Here is a 24,271-nt window from a genome sequence, read left to right on the forward strand (position 1 = left end):
ATAGGACCTGACCGGACTGTTACTGTCAAACAGTGGATGGGCCAAAATTAGGAGTCCCTATCTTTTCTAAGTAGGAATACTGGTTTTGTCTCCTTTACACCATTGTGTGTCAGGAATAATGCTTGCAGTTGGTGACAAACTAAGGAGTTAAAGGAGAGAAAAATATCAGGTCCTCAGAATAAATGCGACAAGAGAAAATTGAATTGAAAGTATTTTAAATATCCATTAATAAATATAAGCTATACAATTCTTCTCGTTCATTTCCCATTAATCCATAATTTAATGCCTTTTATTATTATTTTAACATAGAAGCCACTTATAACGTTAGACTAGAAGTTCTTGCAAAAGGAAAACAACACATAGCCTATGATTATCATCTAGGCTGTCTGTCACTATCCCATGTTATTCAGATGATTTCTGGGAGAATCAAGCCTCAGGATTTTTTTCAGGATTTTTTTCAGACATCATTTTTATTTTTACAGACTAAGATTATTCATGCGGCTCAGCTCTAGTGACTTGGAAGAACTGAATATCTGAGTTAATAAATCATTTTAAAAGTTTGTAAACAATTTACTATCAAATTTCTCAAATGAAATGATTGAGTGAAACTAACGAATGTATTACTTCCTGTGACAGTGAGACAGCTGTCATAATGGAGGGGAAGGTGCCACATTACACATGAAATTACTTATTTTTTTCTGACATAGTTTGTAAATACCATCTTAAAGGTAATTTATAATAGAACATATAGATTTTAAATCGAGCTCCTTATGAAGAATTTTAGCAAAGTGATTCAAAATATTCAATTTCTATATTCACAATAGTGTAGTTAAGTGGAAATTACGTATTTTCCTTTTATGGTCTTTGCACAGACTTTTGCCAATCTTTTTCTTTTAATCTTAAGAAATACACTTAGCTGAAAGATTTTTTTAAAGCGATGTTGCTCCCTTTAGATAAGGAGAAAAAGCATTTCCCCTTTATATTCATTCAGTGCACTCATTCATTGAACTTAGTTATCCTTCTGCTGTAGATTGAAATCTCAACAAATTAAATATAGATATATTGCTTAAAAATTAATTGCCTGTGAATTTTTGGTCTGATGAAACTTCAGTTTGCCTTTTTTAAAATTCCTTCATCAATGTAATTTGAGTGTTAAGGTTCAACTGAATACCAAATCTAAGTAGAGTAGACATTACAGATATTTCAGTGAATTTTAAAACATAATGTTAATTTGTTGTGTTTCATTTTTAGTTGGGAACTGAAGTTTACTGAATATTTCATAGTTTCTGTAATTCTATGATTGTTTGCTTTCCAAGTCCGCTTTCAGATTTAATAATTTTGAGGAAGAGGCTATAAAACCACTCATGGAGTTAATATGGCAAAGCCTCTCACTTGCTCTGTCTCTTTGCAAATTCTTTGTGGTTATTTTTCAGTTCTCTCTGTGTCCATACAGCTGTCTTTATCTCTAAAGCTGTGTATTAATGCTGCTTGCTGGAAGAGGGTGTTTTTTAACGTCCAACTGGCTTTTCACAAAGCAAAATTTTCCACAAAAGAGATCAACCTCTTCACACTCCAAGGAAATTTTATCCACTTTCCTAACAGTGGCCTTTTCTTTTTTCTAATAAAATAAAATACAATACAATAAAATAATATATATATATATAATTTCTTGTTGGCTTCAATCATTTTACTTTTCATTTTGGATAGCTGCAATATTAAAATGTATTTGCCTAAACCACCAGTGCACATACCATGTTCTGTATCTGGGGATCCCTCCTCTCTTTTCCTGAAAAGTCATCTGCCTGCTACATCTCTTGTAGAAGCAAAGGGCCTAAAACTCCATGAATAAGCAAGTTAATATCAAACTGAGACAATGTTAAGTGTTTAGATGTTCTGAATCAATTCTGTCCTGCTGCCCCATGAACTAGTTCATAAAGTCTTTCACCTTTTCCTTCACTGGAAAAATAAATGAAATTTTCTATATGTAGAAAATGCAATCTTTTGTCCAGCAAAATAAAGGATAATAGGAGAGGCAAAACTCCTCAGTTCTTCCAGCTAAATTTTCAAGGACCTGCAGCATCATAGCACAAAGAAAATGTATTGCGTCGTCAGTTATGCATGCTTATATTTTGTGGAAATCACAGGAATTACATATGAGTTCCTAAAGTGTAAAGCCAGTGAACTTTCACAGGGATTAAAAAATGTTGTAGAATTGCTTCATAAAACTGTAAACTGTGTGTTTGCAGAAATACTCTTCCAAGAAAAAGCTGTTTGAACAGTATGTAAATACTTGGCTGTGTCTTTTTAGTCTTACTTGAAAACCTGTTAAGATGAGCCAGTGTTTCAAATGTCATACACTCTGACAGGTACGATAACTGACAGCCATCTGAATCTTTACTTCAGTCAATAATAAAAGGTTAGACAGAAGAGAAATTTTATATTTGTGTTGCTTTATTAAAACTAAATCTTTAATATCTCATACAGCTCAGTAGTTTAGTTCATTTTGTCAGTAGTTATTTGGTGAAGCTTTGGCATACTAACTTAATTTGCCTCACGTTGATTCAGAAAGAACTTCATTTATTGCCCTCCCAATGTAGAGCATCCATCTGGTTTGAATTAGACACTTGACTTCTAGAAAGTTGAACATAGGTATTGCACTAATAACTAATAACTTCCCAATCTTTGTTGTCATTTCGCATTTTCAACACTGTTTAGCACAGAAAGAGGCCAGTCTAGGTTTTGTAATTCTAAATTTCTGTTGAATGTCCTGTTTTGATGATAGGCAGATTCACTGTCTTTTGAATTGCTTGAAAGTAGAATTAGATGAAAATTTATGAAGAAAATCATCCAAGTATTAGTATGTGTAAGAAGTCTTCAGGATATCTTCTTTGTGCCACCTGCTATGTAGACCATAACCTGTAATCTACAAAAAACTGATTTGCTTTAGGTAATATAGACATCATCCTGCTCTTGCAAGAAAAGCTGTTTTAAGACAATTTCCTCTGCTTTTTCATGTACTGCTGCCATTCATTCTTCCATTGAAGTTGTGGGCCCATCACAGAGTTTTCCAAAGGTCAGGCTGGAGCAAGTCTTTCAGAAAAACACCTAAAAGAATGGTGCTGTCACAAGGCTTGCATAGTACCTCAAGGAACACTCATCAAGGTGAGCTCAATGACAGTATAAAGCTTAGAATGGTGTAAAGCTTCAGATACTAGTAACACAGAGAAGTCAACATACTTTACAGTATCAGTACAGTTTTGAGGTAATCCAGGTGATGAAGCTGATTACAAAATGACTGCAAACAACCATCTGAAAGCATCATAGTCTTTGGTGTTCCAGTAGATAGCAAAGAAATACAGGTACAATCAGTGAGACTAAAATAGTATGTACAGTTCTAGTCATTAAAGGTGGAGAAAGATGCACTCAAGCTAGAATGGATGAAAAAGCAGAGGTCTAGTATGCTGACTTCTGAGCAAAAAGTAGAATAGACTACATGGATGAGGTTGGGAAGAGAAGTGATTCCCATCTATAAACACTCTGGGGAGAAATACCAAGGGACAGCAGCTTTCGGAGCTGCTGCATAAATTTCTCCTAAGCATTCATTGATTTACACTGTCTCTGCGTACATTTAGACCGAAATTTAGGGGAACATATAAAATTGGTGAGTTTTTTGGAACAATATTCTTAAAGAATTGATGGAGAGAGAAAGCCCAACTGTTTTTGAGATGATTTGATTTGTTTATATAAGGAGCTAGATGAGGTGAGGTTTTGCAATGGCAAGGGAATAAATTCAGTAAGTCAGGGGACTTATTTTTCCTAATGCAGTTTAGAAGCCATGCAGAATTCTGATGGTTCTTCACTTGATGTTCATTATTTAGAAAATCTTCATCTTTATCAAATTGCCTCCTCTCACCTTCCTGCTCATTTCCAGTAAGTTAAATCTGTATGTTATCACGCTGCTTAGATCCTTCTTTTATATGTCAGTCAGTCATTTTCAAACAATTTTCAGAATACCAGTGAATTTATTGTATTCAGATTGTGGGACAGAACTTGCTTAATTCAGCAGAAGAATTTCACAAATGATCTCTGATTTTCTTTTACAATTGTAATCATTACATAGTTTTTTTTTTTTGTTTGTTTGTTTGTTTGCTTTGGTTTGATTTGTTTTTTTTTTTTTTTCAAAACATCTCATGGAAAAGTTTGTAATGCTGTGGCTTTGACTGAATATAAATCTCCAGTAAAGTAAAGCCTTCTTTGATTTTTTTTCCTATCCTGTCTGTTTGTGGTTTGCTTAGTATCAAGATCTAACACAGTATTTTAAAAATAAAATTAATTTTCTGAAAATATTTTAATAACATACTTCAAGGGTCATGACTGCATTTCTGGTAAAAACAACGAGACCTGAACAAAAAGGCCTTTACAGATGTAGATATAGGTTTCCTGGAGAAGGTTTTCTAGGAGAAGTAAGGTGCAATTGCTGAGGCCAAAGTCATTTCACTAAGTGCAAAAGGCGTATCATTCAACCATGATTTTTCAAGTGAAGATACGGGGACTTAGGTGACTTGAAAAACTAGTCAGTGATTGTAGTTGTTGAGTGTTGACATAGTGGAAAAATCTGATATTTTCACTTATTGTTGAAAGGAACTGAAGTAGTTTGGGTCTGACCAGGTATAGATAAGTTCCAGGTCCAGGTAACATATAAGTAACTGCATACTTATTATCATGTAGCACTGAAAATATCATTAGTTCAATGGTTTTCAACTGGTACTGTTCATGTAATTAGCTGGTTGGTCACACTCAAAGAGTTACGGTCAATGGCTCAGTGTCCAATTGGAGATCAGTAATGAGTGGTGTTCCTCAGGGATCAGTATTGGGATCAGCACTGTTTAACGTCATTGTTGGTGACAGGGATATAGAGTGCACCCTCAGCAAGTTTGCTGATGACGCCAAGCTGCATGGTGTGGTCAACACGCTGGAGGGAAGGGATGCCGTCCAGAGGGACCTGGACAGCCTTGAGAGATGGGCCTGTGGGAACCTCATGAGGTTCAACAAGGCCAAGTGCAAGGTCCTGCATCTGGGCCAGGACAATGGGGTGAAAAATGGGTAGAGAGCAGCCCTGGGGAGAAGGACCTGGGTGTGTTGGTTGACGAGAAGCTCGACATGAGCCAGCAATGTGGGCTTGCAACCCAGAAGGCCTACCATATCCTGGACTGCATCAAAAGAAGCATGGCCAGCAGGGCAAGGGAGGTGATTCTCCCGCTCTACTCTGCTCTTGTGAGACCCCACCGTGAGTACCGCATTCAGCTCTGGGCTCTGCAGCACAAGAAGAATATGGACCTATTAGAGTGAGTCCAAAGGAGGGGCACAAAAATGATTGAGGGGCTGGAGCATGTCTCCTATGGAACACCTCTCCTCACAGGCTGAGGGAGTTGGGGTTGTTCAGCTTGGAGAAGACGAGGCTCCAGGGAGACTTCATAATGATCTTCCAATACCTAAAGGGAGCCTATAGGAAAGCTGGGGAGGGATTCTTTATCAGGGAGTGTAGTGTTAGGACAAGAAATAATGTCTTTAAATTGAAAAAGCTATTTAGTTTAAATTAGATTATATTTAGATGAGATATAAGGAAGGAATTCTTTCTTATGATGGTGGTGAGGCACTGGAACAGGTTGCCCAGAGAAGCTGTGGATGCCCCATACCTGCAAGTGTTGAAGACCGTTTTGGATGGGGCTTTAAGCAATCTGGTCTGGTGGGAGGTGTCCTCACCCATGGCAGGGTGATTGGAATCAGATGATCTTTAAGGTCCCTTCTGACCCAATCCATTCTAAGATTATATGATTCTTTGATTCTATTTCATATTGCTATATGGTTTAATGTGTGTAAGAATGAATTATGTGCTGTAGAAATTGTTAGAACTCTGAGAATTTTTTCAGCTAAAAAGATCAATCAGTTAAAAAATACTGAAAGGAAAGGCCCTGGCAAGCTCAACTTGCCCGTTGAGATAGGTATATTAAAATACGTTGTGAGAGATGAATATTCAAGTTTCTGTTACACTGCTTTTATGTGGATATCGCCTGTATTGGGATACTCTCTTCAGTTCAAAATATTCTTGCCACTTCAGTTGCAGATCAATATTAAAAAGACCTCGCTTCTCTTTACCTGTGACAGGGAGGGTTTATTTTGAAAGCATAAATGTGTCTGCTAAGAACTTCATGTGATTGATATATCATAATATTCACAATTTGCTGGAAGCAAATGTTTTGCTATGTACAAGGATCCCATGAATATTTTTATGGCTGAAACAGCAAGAACGAATTATTAGTGGATGGTGCTTTTCAGTATAAAAATCTGTGAAATATTACTTAACTTTGAAATCCACTTTGTTCTTGCCTATTCCAGCAATTTTATTTGTTAACTGTGCAGCATTTATGGACATTTTCATTTCAGAGATGAGTTCAAAACACTGGGATAAAAAATACTGAAATTATGGCAATGTAATATATAAATCAGATTAATATATTTACTTATTTTGGACAAACAATTCAATATTCATCTTTAAAAAGAGATAGGGATGGAGTGGTCAGACACACAGTATTCCTTCCATTCAGTAAGGTATTGAAAAGACCAGTTAGTTTCAACACGTATGAAAAACAGCATTCACACTGAAAAATACTATTTACTTTTCTCAACATATATGATAATATGTAAGGAATTTGAGAGAGGGGAAATTTAAAGTGCAAAAACAATATATTCTTTGCACATGCAAAAAAAAAAAAGTGTAGAATTTAATGGGGCAAGATACTACAGAAGTGCAATGAGATAGGAAAAAATATTTCATAGAATCATAGAACATCCCACGTTAGAAGGGAACCACAAGGATCCTCAAGTCCAACTCCCGGCTCCACACAGGACCCCCCAAAAATCAGACCATGGGTCTGAGAGCATTGTCCAAACTCTTCTTGAACTCCAGCAGTTTGGTGCTGTGACCACAGCCCTGGGGAGCCTGTCCCAGTGCCCGACCACCCTCTGGGTGAAGAACCTTTCCCTAACTCCCAGCCTGACCCAGCTCCATGTCATTCCCTCAGGTCCTGTCGCTGTCCCCAGAGAGCAGAGCTCAGTGCCTGCCCCTCTGCTCCCCTTGTGAGGAAGCTGCAGGCCACCATGAGGCCTCCCCTCAGCCTGCTCTGCTCTGGGCTGAGCAAACCAAGGGACCTCAGCCACTTCTCATACATCTTGCCCTCTCCCCAGGACACATCATGGGTGTCAAAGACAGAGGCAAGAAAGCATTAAAAGTCTCCTGTCAGTGATATGACCATCCTCATCGAGTAACAGTCCAATGTTATCTTTGGTCCTTCTTTCACTGTTAACATATTTTAAAAACCCTTTTTATTGTCACCCACAGTACTAGCCAGTTTCAACTCTAGTTGAATTTTTGTTCCATGAATTATCTCCCTCCTGTGGCAAGCATCTTCTCTTGTAGTCCACCAGTGCTTCCTGACCTCACTTCATGTGTCCATACACTGTCTTTTTCCACCTGAACTCTAGAAGAAGATCCCTGCTCAGCCAAGCTGGCCTTCCTCACCTGCTTGACTTATGACATTTAGGAATTGCCTACTCCTGTGCTCTTAAGAGGTGGTACTTGAAAAGTATTCGTATGGATAACAAAATCATTTAAAATTACCTAAAGTAGGATATGTAAGGTTTGTGATCTCCATAATTCAGATAAGCCAACTGTTACGGAGAAGACAGAAAGGTTGCGATCTTCTCCTTTATAGCAGTCAGTTACATCATTATGCATTAACAGGTTTCCTAAAGCAGTCTGGAACATTTGATTTCAAGAAACCATATTGAAGTCAACTGTACCATGTTTAGCGTTTATGAAAATAAATTCATAGTTGGGTATCGCAACACAATACAAAACGATGATGGTCTAATCTTAAAAGTTTTATCTGAGCTTTCTTTTGTCTTTCCTTGTCTTCATCCAGCACAGGCTCTGGTGAAGAGCCTGGATTTCTGTTGTTTCTCTCCCCTGGAATGAGAGATAGTTTGTCACTGTGTTTTTGTCTGACATCCCAATAGAAAGATTGTGAAGAAGAGTCTGCTGGGCAAATGCACACATGGGTAATCCCTTACTAAATCATCTTCCCTTGAAAATGTAGTCCATGTCAGGCTCCTCCGTGTCAGCATGTCAGGCAATTTGAGATTCAAGGACCGAGTTTTAACACAGTCATTTCTATATTTAATGTAGTCAGTGGTTGTTGTGTGGCATAAGAACAACCCCCAAAAAAAAAATATAGTCAGGTTTGAAGGAACTTGCTGTGGCTCTAAAATTTATTTCACACAGTTGTAAGAAAAGCACCTGAGGTGCTTTTTTTTTTTTTTTTTTTTTTTTTTTTTCTGTATAAACCAAATTAAAACAAACAAACAAGCCAACCAAAATTTTCAATCTAGAAGGAAAGAAATGCAGTGTGATTCAAAGAATCATTACAGAGAAATTATTCCACTCATAAACAGGATGATTTAGGTGTCAGATGGAATGGATTATTCGGGGTCAGCGTCAGCTAAAGCTCTTTAAAATGCAATACAAATACAAAATTTTGACAAAGTTTAACGTCACTGACAATTTTGTACTACTTTAGATGTGAAATCCCACTTAGACAAACCATGAGAAGCTAATCAATATACATATTTATTCAAGGAATTCACAGTCCTAATATGAATTTTTAAAACTTTTTTTGATATTATTCAAATAATTAAATTATCTTGATGTGATCTGGGTTGTTCTCATGAGTATAAATAAATAAATAAATGCTTAAAAGTCAAAGTGCCTACATTTCTAATCAATATTGATATCTGTGGTACCCAAAGAGAAACTTCTTCAAAACTAACTTGGACCAATTTTTTTTATTATTTTTTTTAATTTTTTTCAGAAAACAACCATATTATTTTTGCTTTCTCTTTGTATCTTCATTTAAGCACATATTTTTACAAATAAAATGTGACAAGCTACAGTGACAACTAATCTTGCAAACCCGCAATATTGCCAATAACTTATAGCAGGAAGAACTAAAAATGAATGTGCTTTCCTGACCAGGAACAATATTATAGAAATAAAAAATAAATTAATTAAACAAACAAACAAACAAAAAAAGCAATCATGATTTAATGAAAGATATAACTTGCTGAAGAAAGGAATAAGTTAAATGTTTTGATGGATCACTTCATGTGAATACCAGGATAGAATGTCAAGAAGGGAGGAGTAGTAGCATGAATGATGCAGAATAACACACATAAAAAGATTAGAAAAAGGTTTATTACAGAGTGATAATATACTGTGCGCTCACAGGATCAGATTTTTTGACAGAGAAAGAAAAGTTTTAGATGGTTAAATATCTCTGTGAGACTTTAAATTTCTAATTGTAGATACTAAGAGTAAATGTTTCTAATATGCAGATGTCCCTATTACGCAGGGAGTTATTCCATTGGAAACATTTTAAGAGAACGTAGTGATAAGAACTACATTCCTACTAGTTTTATTTTTTCTTTTCCCCTAAAATTCTCATGTGTAAGCATAATTTCTGGTAGAGAAAAGAACTAGTTTGCATGGGAGAAAGGACCTGTTCAAATAACAGCACTAATGACAGGGAGCAGTATAAATTGCTGGCAAAGCAAATTGTTTTTAGCGTAAATATTCTCTTCTTCAAGGTTATTCTGATACAAATGTCCTTCGCAACTCTCTTATGTTATACCCTGCATATCTGAAATGAATTTACATTTTTGATTAGCAAAGATTATTCTTTATTAACGTTGCTCAAGTATGTTAGAATGAAAATAAGACTGGGTAGAGGAGTGCAGCCCTGTGCTATGGAGTATGGTGAATTCCTTTCCCTATCTATGTGTTATGACGCATTACATATTCTTCTTGTTTGAGGCCACAGTGATAGAGGGCTGGACAGTGCAGCCTCCTCTCTGGCTTTGGAGAAAATGCAGAAAAGCCAACACAGCAGCCCTCAGTGAGACACACAGAGCATTGGGTGATCTCATCTCCCTTCTCTCCCAATAAATCCATGCCTAAAATGGCTGCAACTGATTAGTAGGATAATTTTATTAGCAATACCTTGTTTATGTCAGGAAATGACTGTCTTCCAGTGTCCCAGAACTCTGATTCATACCCAGAATACATGGATAAATTTTTCCTTATCATTGCAGAAAACACTGATGAGCATGCAAATTTAAACCTCATTTTGAAGGATGGGGGGAAGAATTCTTGCTTCAGAGGTGCAAACGAGATGTACAGAGGTTACTTCAGACTTGCGTATTCATCATACATTGTTAAATATTTTCATGCAAAGTAACTTTCTTCTTATTTAGGAAATGTGTGTTGTACATGTGACTCCATCTAATCTTTTGCTACTTTGGAAAAAAAAAGAAAAAAAAGAAAAAAAAAAGAAATTTCAAATCCAGCAGAGACAACAGTGTTCAATTACGCAAGTTATTGCTATAGTTCATAAGGAGCGCATGTACATTGTAGATTCATTTAATTGGTATACAGAGATGCTGGTCCTAATTGAGTCTTCATTGACTATTTCATTGAAAATGGTTAAAATTGCCAAATTAAGAATGAAAAGATGAATTAAAAAATAAAATAAAAGAAGAAGAAGATTGTATACTTAAGGAAATAAAGTTTCTGCCAAGTTTTAACTCACCTGTAAGTCTGGGAGGGGTTTTCTCCTTCTGTGTCTCAGTGTCTTATCCTCTTCAGCTGTGCCACGGATGGTGATCTGATAGCCAAACATATTGGAGAGGACGTACTTTTCCATTTGTGGTTTACACAGTTTCTCTGTTTTGTGGGTCTCAGATACATCATACAGCTTTGTATAGTACAACTCTGAATATGTTAGCTCTGGGACTTTCTTTACTGCAAACTGTGCTATTCAAAAGAGATTTTGAAGAAGGAAAGCAAATGGTCCCACATGATATTCTAATCTCTGAATTGGAAAGATATGGATTTGAAGGGTGGACCATCCGGTGGATAAGGAATTGGCTTGGTGGCAGCACCCAGAGAGTGGTGGTCAAAAGTTCTATGTCTAGGTGGAGGCCAGTGACAAGTGGTGTCCCTCAGGGTTCCTTCTTGGGACTGGTGCTTTTCAATAACTTCACAAATGACACAGAAAATGGGATTGACATAGACAATAGGATTGAGTGCACCCTCAGAAAATTTTCTGATGCCGAGTAGTGCAGTGGATACCAAAGAAGGAAGAGATGCCATTGAAAGGGACCTGGACAGGCTGGAAAAGTGGGCCCATGAGAACCACATGAAGTTCAATAAGTCCAAGTGCAAAGTACAGCACCTGGGTTGGGGCAATCCCAGACAGAAGTATGGACTGGGAGAAGACCTCATTGAGAGCAGCCCTTTGGAGAAGGATTTTGGGGTTCTGAAGGATGACAGGCTTGACATGAGCCAGCAGTGGGCACTTGCAGCCCAGAAGGCCAGCTGCATCCTGGGCTGCATCAAAAAAGAAGTGACCAGCAGGTGGAAGGAGGTGATTGTGGCCCTCCTCTGCCCTTGTGAAACTCCACCTGGAGTGCTGCATCCAGGTTTGGGGCCCTCAGTACAGGAATGATGTGGCCCCTTTACAGCGAGTCCAGAGGAGGGCCATGAGGATGATCAGAGGGCTGGAGCTCCTATGAAGAAAGGCTGAGCGACCTGATGATATTCAGCCTAGAGAAGAGAAGGTTCTGGGGAGACCTCACTGTGACCTTTCAACACGTAAAGGGCTCTTATAAAACAGATCGAGAAGGACCCTTTACTCAAGTAGATAATGATAGGACAAGGGTGGATGATCTTAAACTAAAAGAGGATAGATTTAGACTAGACATTAGGAGGAAATGTTTGCCCAGAGAAGTTGTGGATGCCCCATCCCTGGAGGTGTTCAAGGCCAAGCTGGATGTGGCCTTGGCCAACATGATCTAGTGGGTGGCATCTCTGCCTATGGCAGGGGCACTGGTGTTAGATGATCTTTAAAGTCCCTTCCAACCCAAGCCATTTTATGATTTTATAATTCAAACAAAGCAGGAGACAGGGCAGAGGACTAGTAAAAGCAACGAAACCTAGCACACAAGGTAAATCAAGTCAGGTCCCCTTAGTCTCCCAGATACTAGCATCTCTGTCTCTTCTCTTCCTTCCTCCTGAGCAATACTTTTACTTTATTCTCTTTACAGATTTTTTTTTCTTCAATCACTTTATAACCATACACAGCATTAATATGTAGTGTATTAATGCAGCATATCCAGTTTCTGAAATTTCAAACTTTAAGCTGTCTCTGAATGTAACACTAGAGAATTAGACAGACACTACACTTTCCCTGTCTGCTGCATGGACTGAGCTAGAAATGATGGTGGTGCAGTTTCACAACTGTACAGCTGGTAATTTAGGGAACGCAAGACAAGTGTGAGAGTTTGTATTCTAAAACTGTCCTGGTTTTGGCTAGGATAGACTTAATTTTCCTCCTAGTAGCTGGTATGGTAGGATGAGAATAATGTTGATAACACGCTGATGTTTTAATTGTTGCAGAGCAGTGCTTACACTAAGCCAAGGACTTTTCAGCTTCTCACTCTGTCCTGCCAGTGAGAAGACTGGGGGTACAGCAAGAGCTGGGAGGGGACAGAACCAGGACAGCTGACCCGAACTGGCCAAAGAGATGTTCCATACCATATGACATCATGCTGAACAATTAATATGGGATGACTGGCTGGGGTAGGGAGACTGGCTGCTCCCTAGCAGGAGCTGGGCATTGGCAGCAGGTGGTGAGCAATTTCATTGTGCATCACTTGTTTTGTACACATTACCAGTAATGCTATTATCATTATTATTATTATTATTTTCCCCTCTTTTCTTTCCTAATAAACTGTCTCTATCTCAACCCACAAGCTTGCTTTCTTGCTTTCTTTCTTTCTTTCTTTCTTTCTTTCTTTCTTTCTTTCTTTCTTTCTTTCTTTCTTTCTTTCTTTTTAATTTATTTATTTTTACTTCCTTCCCCATCCCACAGAGGGAAGGAGGAGGGTGAGCTAATGGCTGTGTGGTACTTAGTTGTTGGCCGTTAAACCACTACAAAAACTTATATATTAATATGGATATTAACATCATGACTAAAGGCAGTTTCCATTATTTTCAGCAGTTGTGCTGTCACTTGAGCAGCAGTAACACTAAACTAATTTTTGTGTTAGGGTCCTCTGGCAAATGGAATCTTTATAAAAGTATATAAAATGTAAGTGGATACATGAATGAGTTTTCATTTTTTAGGTTCCTGACAGAGTAAAAAGCTGTGGAGATTGCTAATTCCTATTGTTTTCTTCTCCTGACAGTATAAACAAGTGGAACAGTACATGTCATTCCACAAGTTACCTGCTGAAATGCGCCAGAAGATCCATGATTACTATGAGCACCGCTACCAAGGCAAGATCTTTGATGAAGAAAACATTCTCAATGAGCTCAATGATCCCCTTAGGGAGGTAAGATTTAAGTATTGAAATGTTTTTTCTTGGTATGGAAAACTTTCACGTCTTTGCAGTTTCTGTGTTAAAATGCTGTTTCTAATACTGTTCTATAAAAATTAATCTGATTTGACCATCTATGTACTCAAGGACCAGAAGAATGAACTTTATATTACACCAACACAAAGAGTAAAATTTTATTCTTTAATTGTTGAGAGAAACTCATGGTCTTCTGCCATTCTTTAAGACACTGGACTAGAATGGTCTTGGATGAAAGGCTTTTCTTGCCCTCCTACTTACTAACAAGTTAGCTGTGCATGCAAAACCACTGACAGACACCAGAGAAGGGAAAGATGTTCTACTTCATTCTGTGAAGAAGAGTCTTTTGTTAAGATGCTCTTAAACTGAGATGAGGAAGAAAAAAAAAAAAAAAAAGAAAAAAAAAAAAAGAACTGGATGGTTACAGTTAGGGAACAGATTTCCCAATGAACCCAATGAATCTGTCTGAATTTTGGCAGCAACTTCTGCACTGTGCCCTGAAAACACCACTTGGATGTTTGCTTAGTTGAGCAGTTTCAAATTCTATTTTAGTTACCTCTTCAGTATGCATAGTTTTGTAATGCAGGTAGTGACTTTTTGGTGTTACTAATGGATAATAAATTAGACCCTTTTAAGGTCAGAGCACTTTTTTTTTCTTTTCTTTTCTTTTTTTTTTTCCCTAGTTGGACAGAATATACCATCTTTCATCATGATAACAGCACAAAACTATAACATCCAGGTGATAACAGAGATACCCTAGTTGCATTATTGCAAGAACAAATCTTTGCTGCATTTCTTAATTTTTTTAATGAATTCTGCATTTTATTATACTTTGAGTTTAGTATGGGGTAAGAATTAAATATTTGGAATCTCCACAGGGCATACTTAGCATGATGGAAGTAGCTTCTTATGAAGACATTCAACTAAAACCCTTATTTCCTCACTTACAGTAACCAGAAGAGAAACCACACAAAATACTGCATAGCTATAGCATGAAAATTATCAAAAGCAATGAAAAAGTTGCAGTGCTTTCAATTTCCCTTGTTTTCAACCATTCAAGTTTAACGTACGGGATGAAATTTTTTACAGTTAAGCTTTCTTTAAGGGTAATGACCTTTTTTCAGTCCATGTTCTGAAAACAAGTCTGACTTTTTCTTTTTTTTAGCAGAAAAATAGTTATGCAAGATATAAATTTCATCATTCAACTATTAAAAAGTAGCTAAAGGGTATACAATTAGGAATACAAATCTGGTGTAAAAGTAATTCTTACATGATAAATACCACTAATAAGGTTGTATTTGCTTATAGTAAATGTAAGATTTTTTTTGGCAAAAAAAGGATGGGTGTTCATTTGACTCAACTTCTGACAACTTTATACGGAGTATTTGTAGCAAATTTGATGAGTAGAATAATGAAAATCTAAGAAATGTTTTCGTGTATATGGATGAGTGGTGGACTTTTTTGGGTAGCAGCAAATAGAGTCATGTTTGCAGAACCATAAAATCTCATAGAATCATAGAATAGCTTGGGTTGGAAGAGACCTTAAAGATCATACGAAGGGATGCCACCCACTAGATCACGTTGGCCAAGGCCACATCCAGCCTGGCCTAGAACACCTCTAGGGAAGGGACATCCACAACATCCCTGGGCAACCTGTTCCAGTGCCTCGCCACCCTTCTACAGTGAAGAATTTCCTCCTAATGTCTAGTCTAAATCTACCCTCTTTTTGTTTAAGTGATATGGTTTAGTGGAGGACTTGTTAGTGTTAGGTCAGAGGTTGGACTAGGTGATCTTGGAGGTCTCTTCCAAACTAGATGATTCTGTGATTCTGTGATCCCCCCTTGTCCTATCATTATCTGCTCAAGTAAAGGGTCGTTCTTGATCTTTTTTATAAGAGCCCTTTATGTGCTGAAAAGTCGTGGTGAGGTCTCCCTGGAACCTTCTCTTCTCTAGGCCGAACATCATCAGATCACTCAGCCTTTCTTCACAGGAGAAGAATTATTGTGGGGAATTAACTAGGGCTTCATACTAAAAGCAAGAAAAGGATCCTGAACATTTCTGAATTTTCCAAAGCTCTCCAAGTGTTTCATATCTGAGTAAAGTGATTGATAAACCAAGTGGAAGCTGAGCTGTACTGTTTAAAGCTTATATGAACAGAGATTCGCTTCAATGAAAAGGAACTAAGTTAGACATTTGTTAGAAATTATCTTCACTCTGATTAAGTTAGCTACACTATTTTGGTATACTAGACCCATGGTAATGTAATTGTTCTCACCTATACAAACTCTAACTGTTTTAACCATGCATTGTTGTATGTAGTGTGCTATTAGCTGCTCATAAGGAAAGGTGCTCTCTGAGTAAAGAATTAAAGATCTGTTTTCATTCAACGCAGAAATTTCAGTAGAAAGCACTGAAGAAGCACCCTTCTTCACAGGTAAAGTTATCTGATGGTAGCTGTCCAGCCTTCTGGGGAATCATAGTCAGGAGACTCCTGGCAGTTACATTTCCTGTAGAGGTGGAAAATTTTAATTTGCTTCTGCCAGGTCACACAGGGTTGGATTCGTATAACCTATCTGTAGCTCTGTACAAGTTCTGCATCACATCTGAGCTAATCATCAAGCTCCCTCTGCACCTATCCCGCACCCCCCGAGATACTCTCATTATAGAAAAAAAACTAACTAGCTTAGAAAAAAATAGCTACTTCTTCAAACAGATGTTGCCTTGCAAGATAAGCTCCACTTTTTATATATTTACAATTACAATACACATTTACAATTTCCACCTTTCCACACATTTACAAACTGTCTAATTTCCTCATTTCTTGAGGTAGTAAATAATTAGCAAATGGTATCAATTAGCATGCTTCCCTTATATACATATTGGCTCTGGTTCCTCAGCAGATAGAGATGTGAATTTTTCTAAAGTTCACATTGTTAAACTCAGATACATGCTTGAAAATCTGAAATTGTAAGGCCCTTGTCATTACAAGAGCAACAACAGATGGTACAGACAAAAAGAGAGGAAGAGAGATAGAGAGAGAAGGAGAAGAAGAGAGAAAGATAGAAAGAGAAAGAAAGAGAGAGAGAAAAAGAAAGAGAGGGAGAGAAAGAGAGAGAGAAAGAAAGAAGGAAAGAAGGAAAGAAAGAAGGAAAGGAAAGAAGGAAAGAGAAAGAAAAAGAAAGAAAGAAAAAGAAAGAAAGAAAGAAAGAAAGAAAGAAAGAAAGAAAGAAAGAAAGAAAGAAAGAAAGAAAGAAAGGAAGAAAAAGAAAGAAAGAAAGAAAGAAAGAAAGAAAGAAAGAAAGAAAGAAAGAAAGAAAGAAAGAAAGAAAGAAAGAAAGAAAGAAAGAAAGAAAGAAAGAAAGAAAGAAAAGAAAGAAAGAAAGAAAAGAATGAAAGAACAAAAGAACGAAAAAAGAAAGAAAGAAAGAGAAAGGAAGAAAGGAAGGAAGGAAGGAAGGAAGGAAGGAAGGAAGGAAGGAAGAAGGAAGGAAGGAAGGAAGGAAGGAAGGAAGGAAGGAAGGAAGGAAGGACGGAAGGAAGGACGGAAGAAGGAAAGAAAAAGAAAGAAAGAGAACGAACGCATACAGCTAAGAGAATTCCCTTCCAAAATGTAACTTGGAATTATAAAAATAAAAAACATAAGCAGTTTCATCTAAGAAAAGAGCATAAGAAAATCCAAACTAGATGAGCTCTGGGGTTTGTCTAAGCCACCAGCCTCCCCAGTAGTGCTTTTAAGTGAAATCCCAGAGCAAGAACAGCGTCAGTGTGGTATTTCCTTTGATAGCTCTTCTAGACTCCAGCTATTTTCAGTTCAAGGGATACTCTGAGACTGATGTGATTTGTCTATTAAGTAATCCTAAATAGAAATCTCTTCCAACTAATTTGTTATTGTTATTGTTATTATTTACTCTCCTTTTGAATCTATGTATTCTTTCTGCAACCACATCATTTGGTAAGGAGCAGAGACCTGTACCCTGCTGCATGAGAAACTACCTATTTTTCTTGGGTTTGAATGTGGCTCGCACAGTTTATTAGGATTTGATGGCCTTTTTTTTTTTTTAAAAAAAAAAAAAAAGCAATAGTACAGTCAATTCTAACTCAGTCTTCACATGCCAGTCATGATTGTGTGGCCTTCTAAGACAACATTGTTAAATTGTCGTTTTTGAGGGTAGAGAGTCCTATTCTACTAGATTGTTCTTGCATGGAAGCCACCTTTCCCCCATGATCATCCTTTCTGCCATTTCCTATTTTTTTTCTGAACTCTGCTACATCCTTTCAGAGATTGAAGCACCAAGTCTGCACCTAGCATACTATTACTATAATAATATGAATTATTCCTTTCCTAATAATTCTGAAAATTAACATGTTTTTTTAATCACTGCCAAATACTGAGCTTACATTTTCCTATTACAACTGTACGAGCCAAGTTCTAAGAGGTAACGGATACATTACTTGGTATTTGCCTATGTGTTTTACTTAACTTCGCTCTCCATCTGTAATCTTCAACCAGCACATATGAACCAACTTTTAGTTTCTTTTAACAAACTTTTTAACAATTTTAATAACTGTTACATAATGCCCTTTCTAAAATTAAGCAGAATTGTATGAAGTTCCTAACCTTTGTTGTTACCATAGCAAATGTAAGTATGTTTTGGTACCTATCATAACCTAATGAGTCAGGTATAAGGTTCTGAAAAAGATGCTGCAAACTGCTTTGCAGCTACCTCAAGAGTTGTATTTTGTGATGGTTCCTCTAAGAGAGGTGCTCTCACAAGAAAATAAGGGAAAATTTCTGTTGCTGGATTTATATGCTGATAGTAGCAACTGTGTCTAAGTGAAAACAGGACTAAATGTAGAACTGTTTGATACATGTTGACAAATTAAGTATATTTTTAGAGAAAGTAATTAGTACATTTAAAACATTTAAAATTAATTTTAAATACAATCAGTTCAGTAACTTTACTGTTCTTCCCAGTTATTAACTTTCTCCTTTTCCCCACTAAAACTTTCTTCCTTTTGTAGTGTCTTTCCTTCTATTTCATATTTATCTCTAGAAATCACAAAACATTATATTCTCATTTAGAGTAGACTGTAATCCTGTGAACAAAGGTAGAAACAACTCTAATATTAATAATATGATGCCAAAATGTGGTATGATTAGAGCATACTAAGCTTCACTACTTTTTAATGGTATAATCATTATGATTTTTTGGATACAGACCATCAAACATTAGCATGATACTAAAAAATCAAATGAGTTTATTAAAAAACAATAAAGTGTCAGAATCACTATTAAATTATTGGAGGCTCCAAGTATTTTGCTTCCATAACAGCATATGTCCATAAATTTAGGGTTATAAAAGATGGAGGGGTAATCATTTCATTCTAATCCACTGTCCATAAAATTTTATGCATTTTTATAAGCGCTGAACCTTGGTATGAAGTTTAAGGAGGGGAACAGGGGAAAATACGTAAAAATTATAGATGAAGTTGTACAGGAAGTCATGTAAGTATCCCTTTTTATAGCTATGTGGAAAGAACAATTGCCTCCTTATTTATTGCATTAAAGAGCTTTTTCACATAGACATGGAGAAAACATAACTTCGGTTCCTACTCCGGAGTACTGAAGTCATGAATAAATTATGCAGCACATCAATCTACAAGAAAAAATGCTGATACACTGGAATATTACTTATTTGACAAATGCTGGGGAAAAAAAAAAATAAACAACAACCACTGGTATTTTTCACAGATCTACATAAGGTATGTCCAAATGATAGTCAGTCTAATATACAAGGCTAAATCAAAGCCCTGAAAAACATCTTTGAAAGGACTGAAATTAACTTTTGTAAATTAAGAACAGTAATAAATAGGCAATGTTAGTGTTGGAAATGGGCAGTCAGTCAGCAGGTGACTGGATTATTGTGTTTTAAGATACTCTGCCTCACCAGATATGACATGGGAAGAGTCTTTGAACACTCATATCCTAGGGATGTGAGAAAATGTAGTTTAATTTCTTTCCTTCATGATGGGGAGTGTGTTTTCTCCTCAATGTGTTCATGTACACAGGTGTAAATGCCGTAGTTGACATAGATTATGAATCACCAACCACTTTCATCACTGCTTCATGTTTCAAAAACTCTGATTAAAAAAAAAAAAAAAAAAAAAAAAAGCTGAGTCCCTTTGCTTTGTTAGCAAATCCATCCTGAGCTGAGACATATTTTGGCAAGTCCAAAATATAACTGCTTCTAATAATACAGACAACAATATACCAGCAGCTCTCAGTGATTATGATTTTCAACAGGCTTCCTACTGCACCTACGAGATTCTTTTGTAATAATTGTTTAATAAATATTTCAGACATGACAGGTATTTCATAAGCTCTTCAGATATACTAATCCAAACCAAATCCTCAAATCTTATTGCAGTACTTTTGTTATGTAAAAAAATAAGTTATTTGAGGAAAATACTAGACTATCTGGTTGCAAACTAAACTCTTTGAGAGACTTTGAAAGCCAGCTATAGAGGAGTAAATCCAGTCTATACCTGCTCCTGTCTGAACTGCTATTCGAGCATCTGGAGAGCAGAATCAGGAAGTTTTTTTTTGGCACCAGGTCCAGTTCATTGAGAGAACATCGTCTAATCCAACAGGAGTGCTGTCCTGCAGAGGATTTCACACTACTGCCCGATTCAGTCCAAGAACACAGTTCCAAGTATCTGTCAAGTCTCAATTTTTTTCTTTTTTTTTTCTTTATTATTTTTTTTTCCCCATGTAGCTTCTGCTAAAAGCCAGGAAAAGTTAATGCACATTAGACAATGCTTCATTCCTATTAAGTCTGAATATGTTATTGCAATTATAAATTGAGTTGCTGGTTTTTAGGAGGTTAAAAATAATAACAAACCACTTCAGATGACTTCTCAGTTAGTTTTTCATATGTAAAGACATTCAGTTTTAACACTGTTCTTGCATTGGTTTGGATAATATTCTCTCTAGTAGGTTTTGGAAAGCTTCAGTTTATTCAGCAAAAACTGAATGAGCTTTTGCCCTAATCTGTGAATTATGTCCGTGAGTCCTTCATGTTGAAACAGAGCAGAAGTTAACAAATGTTCCTTTGAACCCTCTAGAAAATATATAGAGCTAAAAGAAAAATTAAAAAGATTAAAATTCTTGATCCAGGGTTGGAAACTATGTGGTGTGATTTAATTCAAGATTAGGAGATGGAGGATTGGCAACAGGAAAACCATCTTGTATTCTGTCACTGGTACCTGCTAGTTTTCCATTTTCCCCCTTGTAGACTTCTGAAGTGAAAGCTCTTGGTCCTTACATAAGGAGACCATGGGAAAGCAGAAGGCTGGATGCAGCCCTGATCCATGTGGAAACTGCAGTGCAGATAAGACAGGGAGGCATCGTATAGACGTGCCCATGTCCCTTTCCCATAAATCTCTTCCTTGACAGTGGTGAGAAGGAACATCTGTTCCTTCAATTTTTACTGTGGAATTTAAATTCTGAATCCAGAAGCAGGCCAAAATCTTTTGAAGCCTATTTGTTTGGAATTGGTGAAAACTGGTCCATGAAAGTCCCACAAATACAGATTACTGTTGTGTCTCATCAGCAAGAGGAGATAACTGCATCCTGAACTGGCAGATGCAGAAGCAAATGAATGTGCCTATTTTTATGCACCCAGTTACACACTTGGAATGGTAGTAACAGCATATAGAAGGGTGCAAGACAAGGAGAACAGAAAACTAACTACAGAGCATAAAACCTGTTCTGAATGCACACCTATGGATTTATTTTCCATTTGGTACACTGGTGATTTAAGAAGGTAAATCTTGTTAAACCTATGAGAGAACTCAGGTTAAAGCTCTGCACATAATAGAAATACTAGATCATTATTTGTTGTTAGGCAGTGTTGTTTGTTTGTTTATTTGTTTGTTTGTTTTCCGAGTGCCACTTGAACAAAAAAATAAAAAATAAAATTACATTTTTCTGAATCCTGCACAAAATTCTGTCTCGACCATAGTTTTGGAGTCTTGCTATTATCCATTAAATACTATAAACAAATACTTATATTTTTCCTCCAAAAACTGTCTTACAGGTAAGCCAAAAGTGAAATACTGATTATTTTTTTTTTTTCTGAAGTTTTACTACCTGAAAAAGTGGGGTTCTTTTCATCTGCAAACTAATCCACATAAATGTAATGTCCATATAAAACCCTTTTTCAGTGAAGAGTATTTAAGGGAGATCACATGGAAATAGGAATTGCAGGAAAAAAAATGTTGTTTATTCATAAGCTGTTCCTCTGATAGTGCATCTTTGCTTTCCAATGGGCTGGTCTGTGTTCTATATTAGTGCTTTAAATGACATATAAATGAACAGATAATGAAATAAATCATAGATATGGATGCAAGAGGTGTTGAATTACTCTTCTTTAATTTAAAGATAAGCATCTAACACTGGAAGAATGTACTGTTATATATTTTTGGTGATTAACAAGAATCTTCCTCATCTAGTGACTAAACTAGTGTGACATGAGATTGCTAGACATGAGTGGAGTTAAAAGCTGGCTCAAAATATGGAGTCAGGCACTGTGTGTGCAGGTGCAGACTTCCTATTGGTTTCATGGGTTGAGTTCAATGTAATGGTTTTTATCTGTTGTCTCCATCTCTTTCATGATACCTTCACAGCCCTGCTCAGCGGGAGTACTGGATCTGATTCAGCCTCAGTAGCAGTAGACTACTTACTGCTGAGGACTTTCCCTAGGAAGATTTTAATCTCCCAGCTGTGTTTTTTAATTTTCTTATGAATAAATCCATTTTTCATTTCCCTCATTTGTGAAAAATTAAAACTCTGTGATTGGTTGAGAAGAGATTAATAAAGTTCCTAAAGCTCATACAGTTACAAGTCTTATAGGCTGATCATTGTATGCTTGTGCACTCTGATCACTGCAGTACATTTGAAGTAGCAGATTGTGCTTTGAAGTAGCAGATTGTGCTTTGATAGAAGGCTGAACTATTCTGTTGATAAAATAAATACCTATGTGAGTATATATATTATATAGAAAAGCCATGTCCTTTGTAACTGATAGTTTTCATTTTAGTTTGGATTGTTTCAGGCAGTCATTATCTAACTGTGCAACTGAAAGCTATTTAATATTTATTTCTGTGATCTTGTGAATGTCACTTTTATTTGTATTCAAAAATAAGTTTATCTCATAGTAGGGAATTTGGAATAGTGAGGAACTGAAAATCAGGAGGCAAAAATGGGCCTGTATTTAAAAAATAAGAAAAGAATAGAACTATTTTGAATAATTTCAAAAATGTTCCTGATGAGAACATTATGCTGTGCTGGTTGGACAACAGGTTATTCAGGAAATGCAGTGGCTAGTACATGCATCTAGAGAACACAAATGTCTAGCTACTCGCTGTACCATTCATTGCTAAACGTTGTATTTACACTTATGGTATTTATGAAAACACTGCTTTTCATAATCATCCACATTTCACCAGGAGTAGAAAGTATCCCATTAGTAGGAGTTAGATATAAAATTTCTCATGCTTTTTAGCATCTGGCACAAAATAGATGTGCTACTGAGAGGAAGAGAAATGGTGTTGGTATTATGTGTAGACGGCTTAATATATGACAAACCTTGAAGTGAATTAAGTGGCAATGACATCCATAATGCTGCAGAGCAGAACTTGGGAGGATGTAGTTTGCTTTGTCATTCTGTAGCACAAGATACATTCTCCATAATATTGATACTTACAGCAGTATGAAAAACAGAATGTGAGAAAGAGGTTAATACCCTTCCTGAACCATTATATAAAGTTCATAGCTGGCCTATTTTTAGGCTACCATGTGAGAAGATGTTGGCTGAAAATAGATACAGATCATGTGTCCTAGCAGAATATAGAACATCAGGACATTACATTTCCAAAGAACATAATTTGGACTGGGAGCAGATTCTTCATTCCTCTCACCTTTTGCTTGTAGATTATCACATCAGTTATACAAGCACACACTTTTACGCAAGTTGCATTAACCTCTGAATATTTAACTAAAATTAATTTCAAATATACTTTTATAAGGACACATTATTTTGTTAAAATGTGTGTGTGTTTACATTCAAGGCACACATACATACATCTGTGAACATATAAGTACGTTCATATATGTGGGATATATATATATATATGCACACACTTTCAGGCACTTACATACAGCCAAGTGTCTAAAATGTATGTATGAGAAAAGTACTATATAATAATCTATTGCTACATTTACATAGTATTCTTTAAGTGCATATGTTATGTGTAACAATACGGTCTTTATGTTTCTCATTGTTATTCTGTGGTATAACTCAGTACATATTTCCTATGCTGCCAGTCTATGGTTATATTACTTTAAAATGGACTGTAATGGCAAGGCTTTTAAGGGCTCTCCTATAATATAAAATCATTATAGATTAATTTATTCATCAAAATAGAGATTAAGATATAGTCTTAAAATAATTTGAAAATCTTTCTGATTAAGTTATAGGAATGTATTTCTTATGGAAATAATCCTCAGTTTATATTTAATTCATAACATAAGTAATGCACTTAGATGCTATTAATGGTTAAATAAATGTAACACTTCGGGCAAGCAGGTGAACTGAAATTGTTTTTAAAAAATAATATTTAACTGATGTAAAGAGTGTGCCACAGCATGTCCACCTGCCTCCTGTGGCTGCTGATAGTT

At 36.4% G+C, this 24,271-nt stretch overlaps 1 protein-coding gene across 2 annotated transcripts in view; it reads left to right on the forward strand.

The window, feature by feature from the left end:
• HCN1 (hyperpolarization activated cyclic nucleotide gated potassium channel 1) overlaps positions 1-24,271 on the forward strand; it is a 212,776-nt gene that overhangs the window by 150,078 nt on the left and 38,427 nt on the right. For both annotated transcript variants that reach the window (XM_083816272.1, XM_083816273.1), the window contains one exon: positions 13,363-13,509. In XM_083816272.1, the coding sequence (XP_083672398.1) occupies positions 13,363-13,509 (147 nt within the window). The remainder of the gene's footprint in view (positions 1-13,362; positions 13,510-24,271) is intronic.

This window comes from Anser anser, assembly GCF_964211835.1.
Source record: "Anser anser genome assembly, chromosome: Z".
Classification (NCBI taxonomy): Eukaryota; Metazoa; Chordata; class Aves; order Anseriformes; family Anatidae; genus Anser; species Anser anser.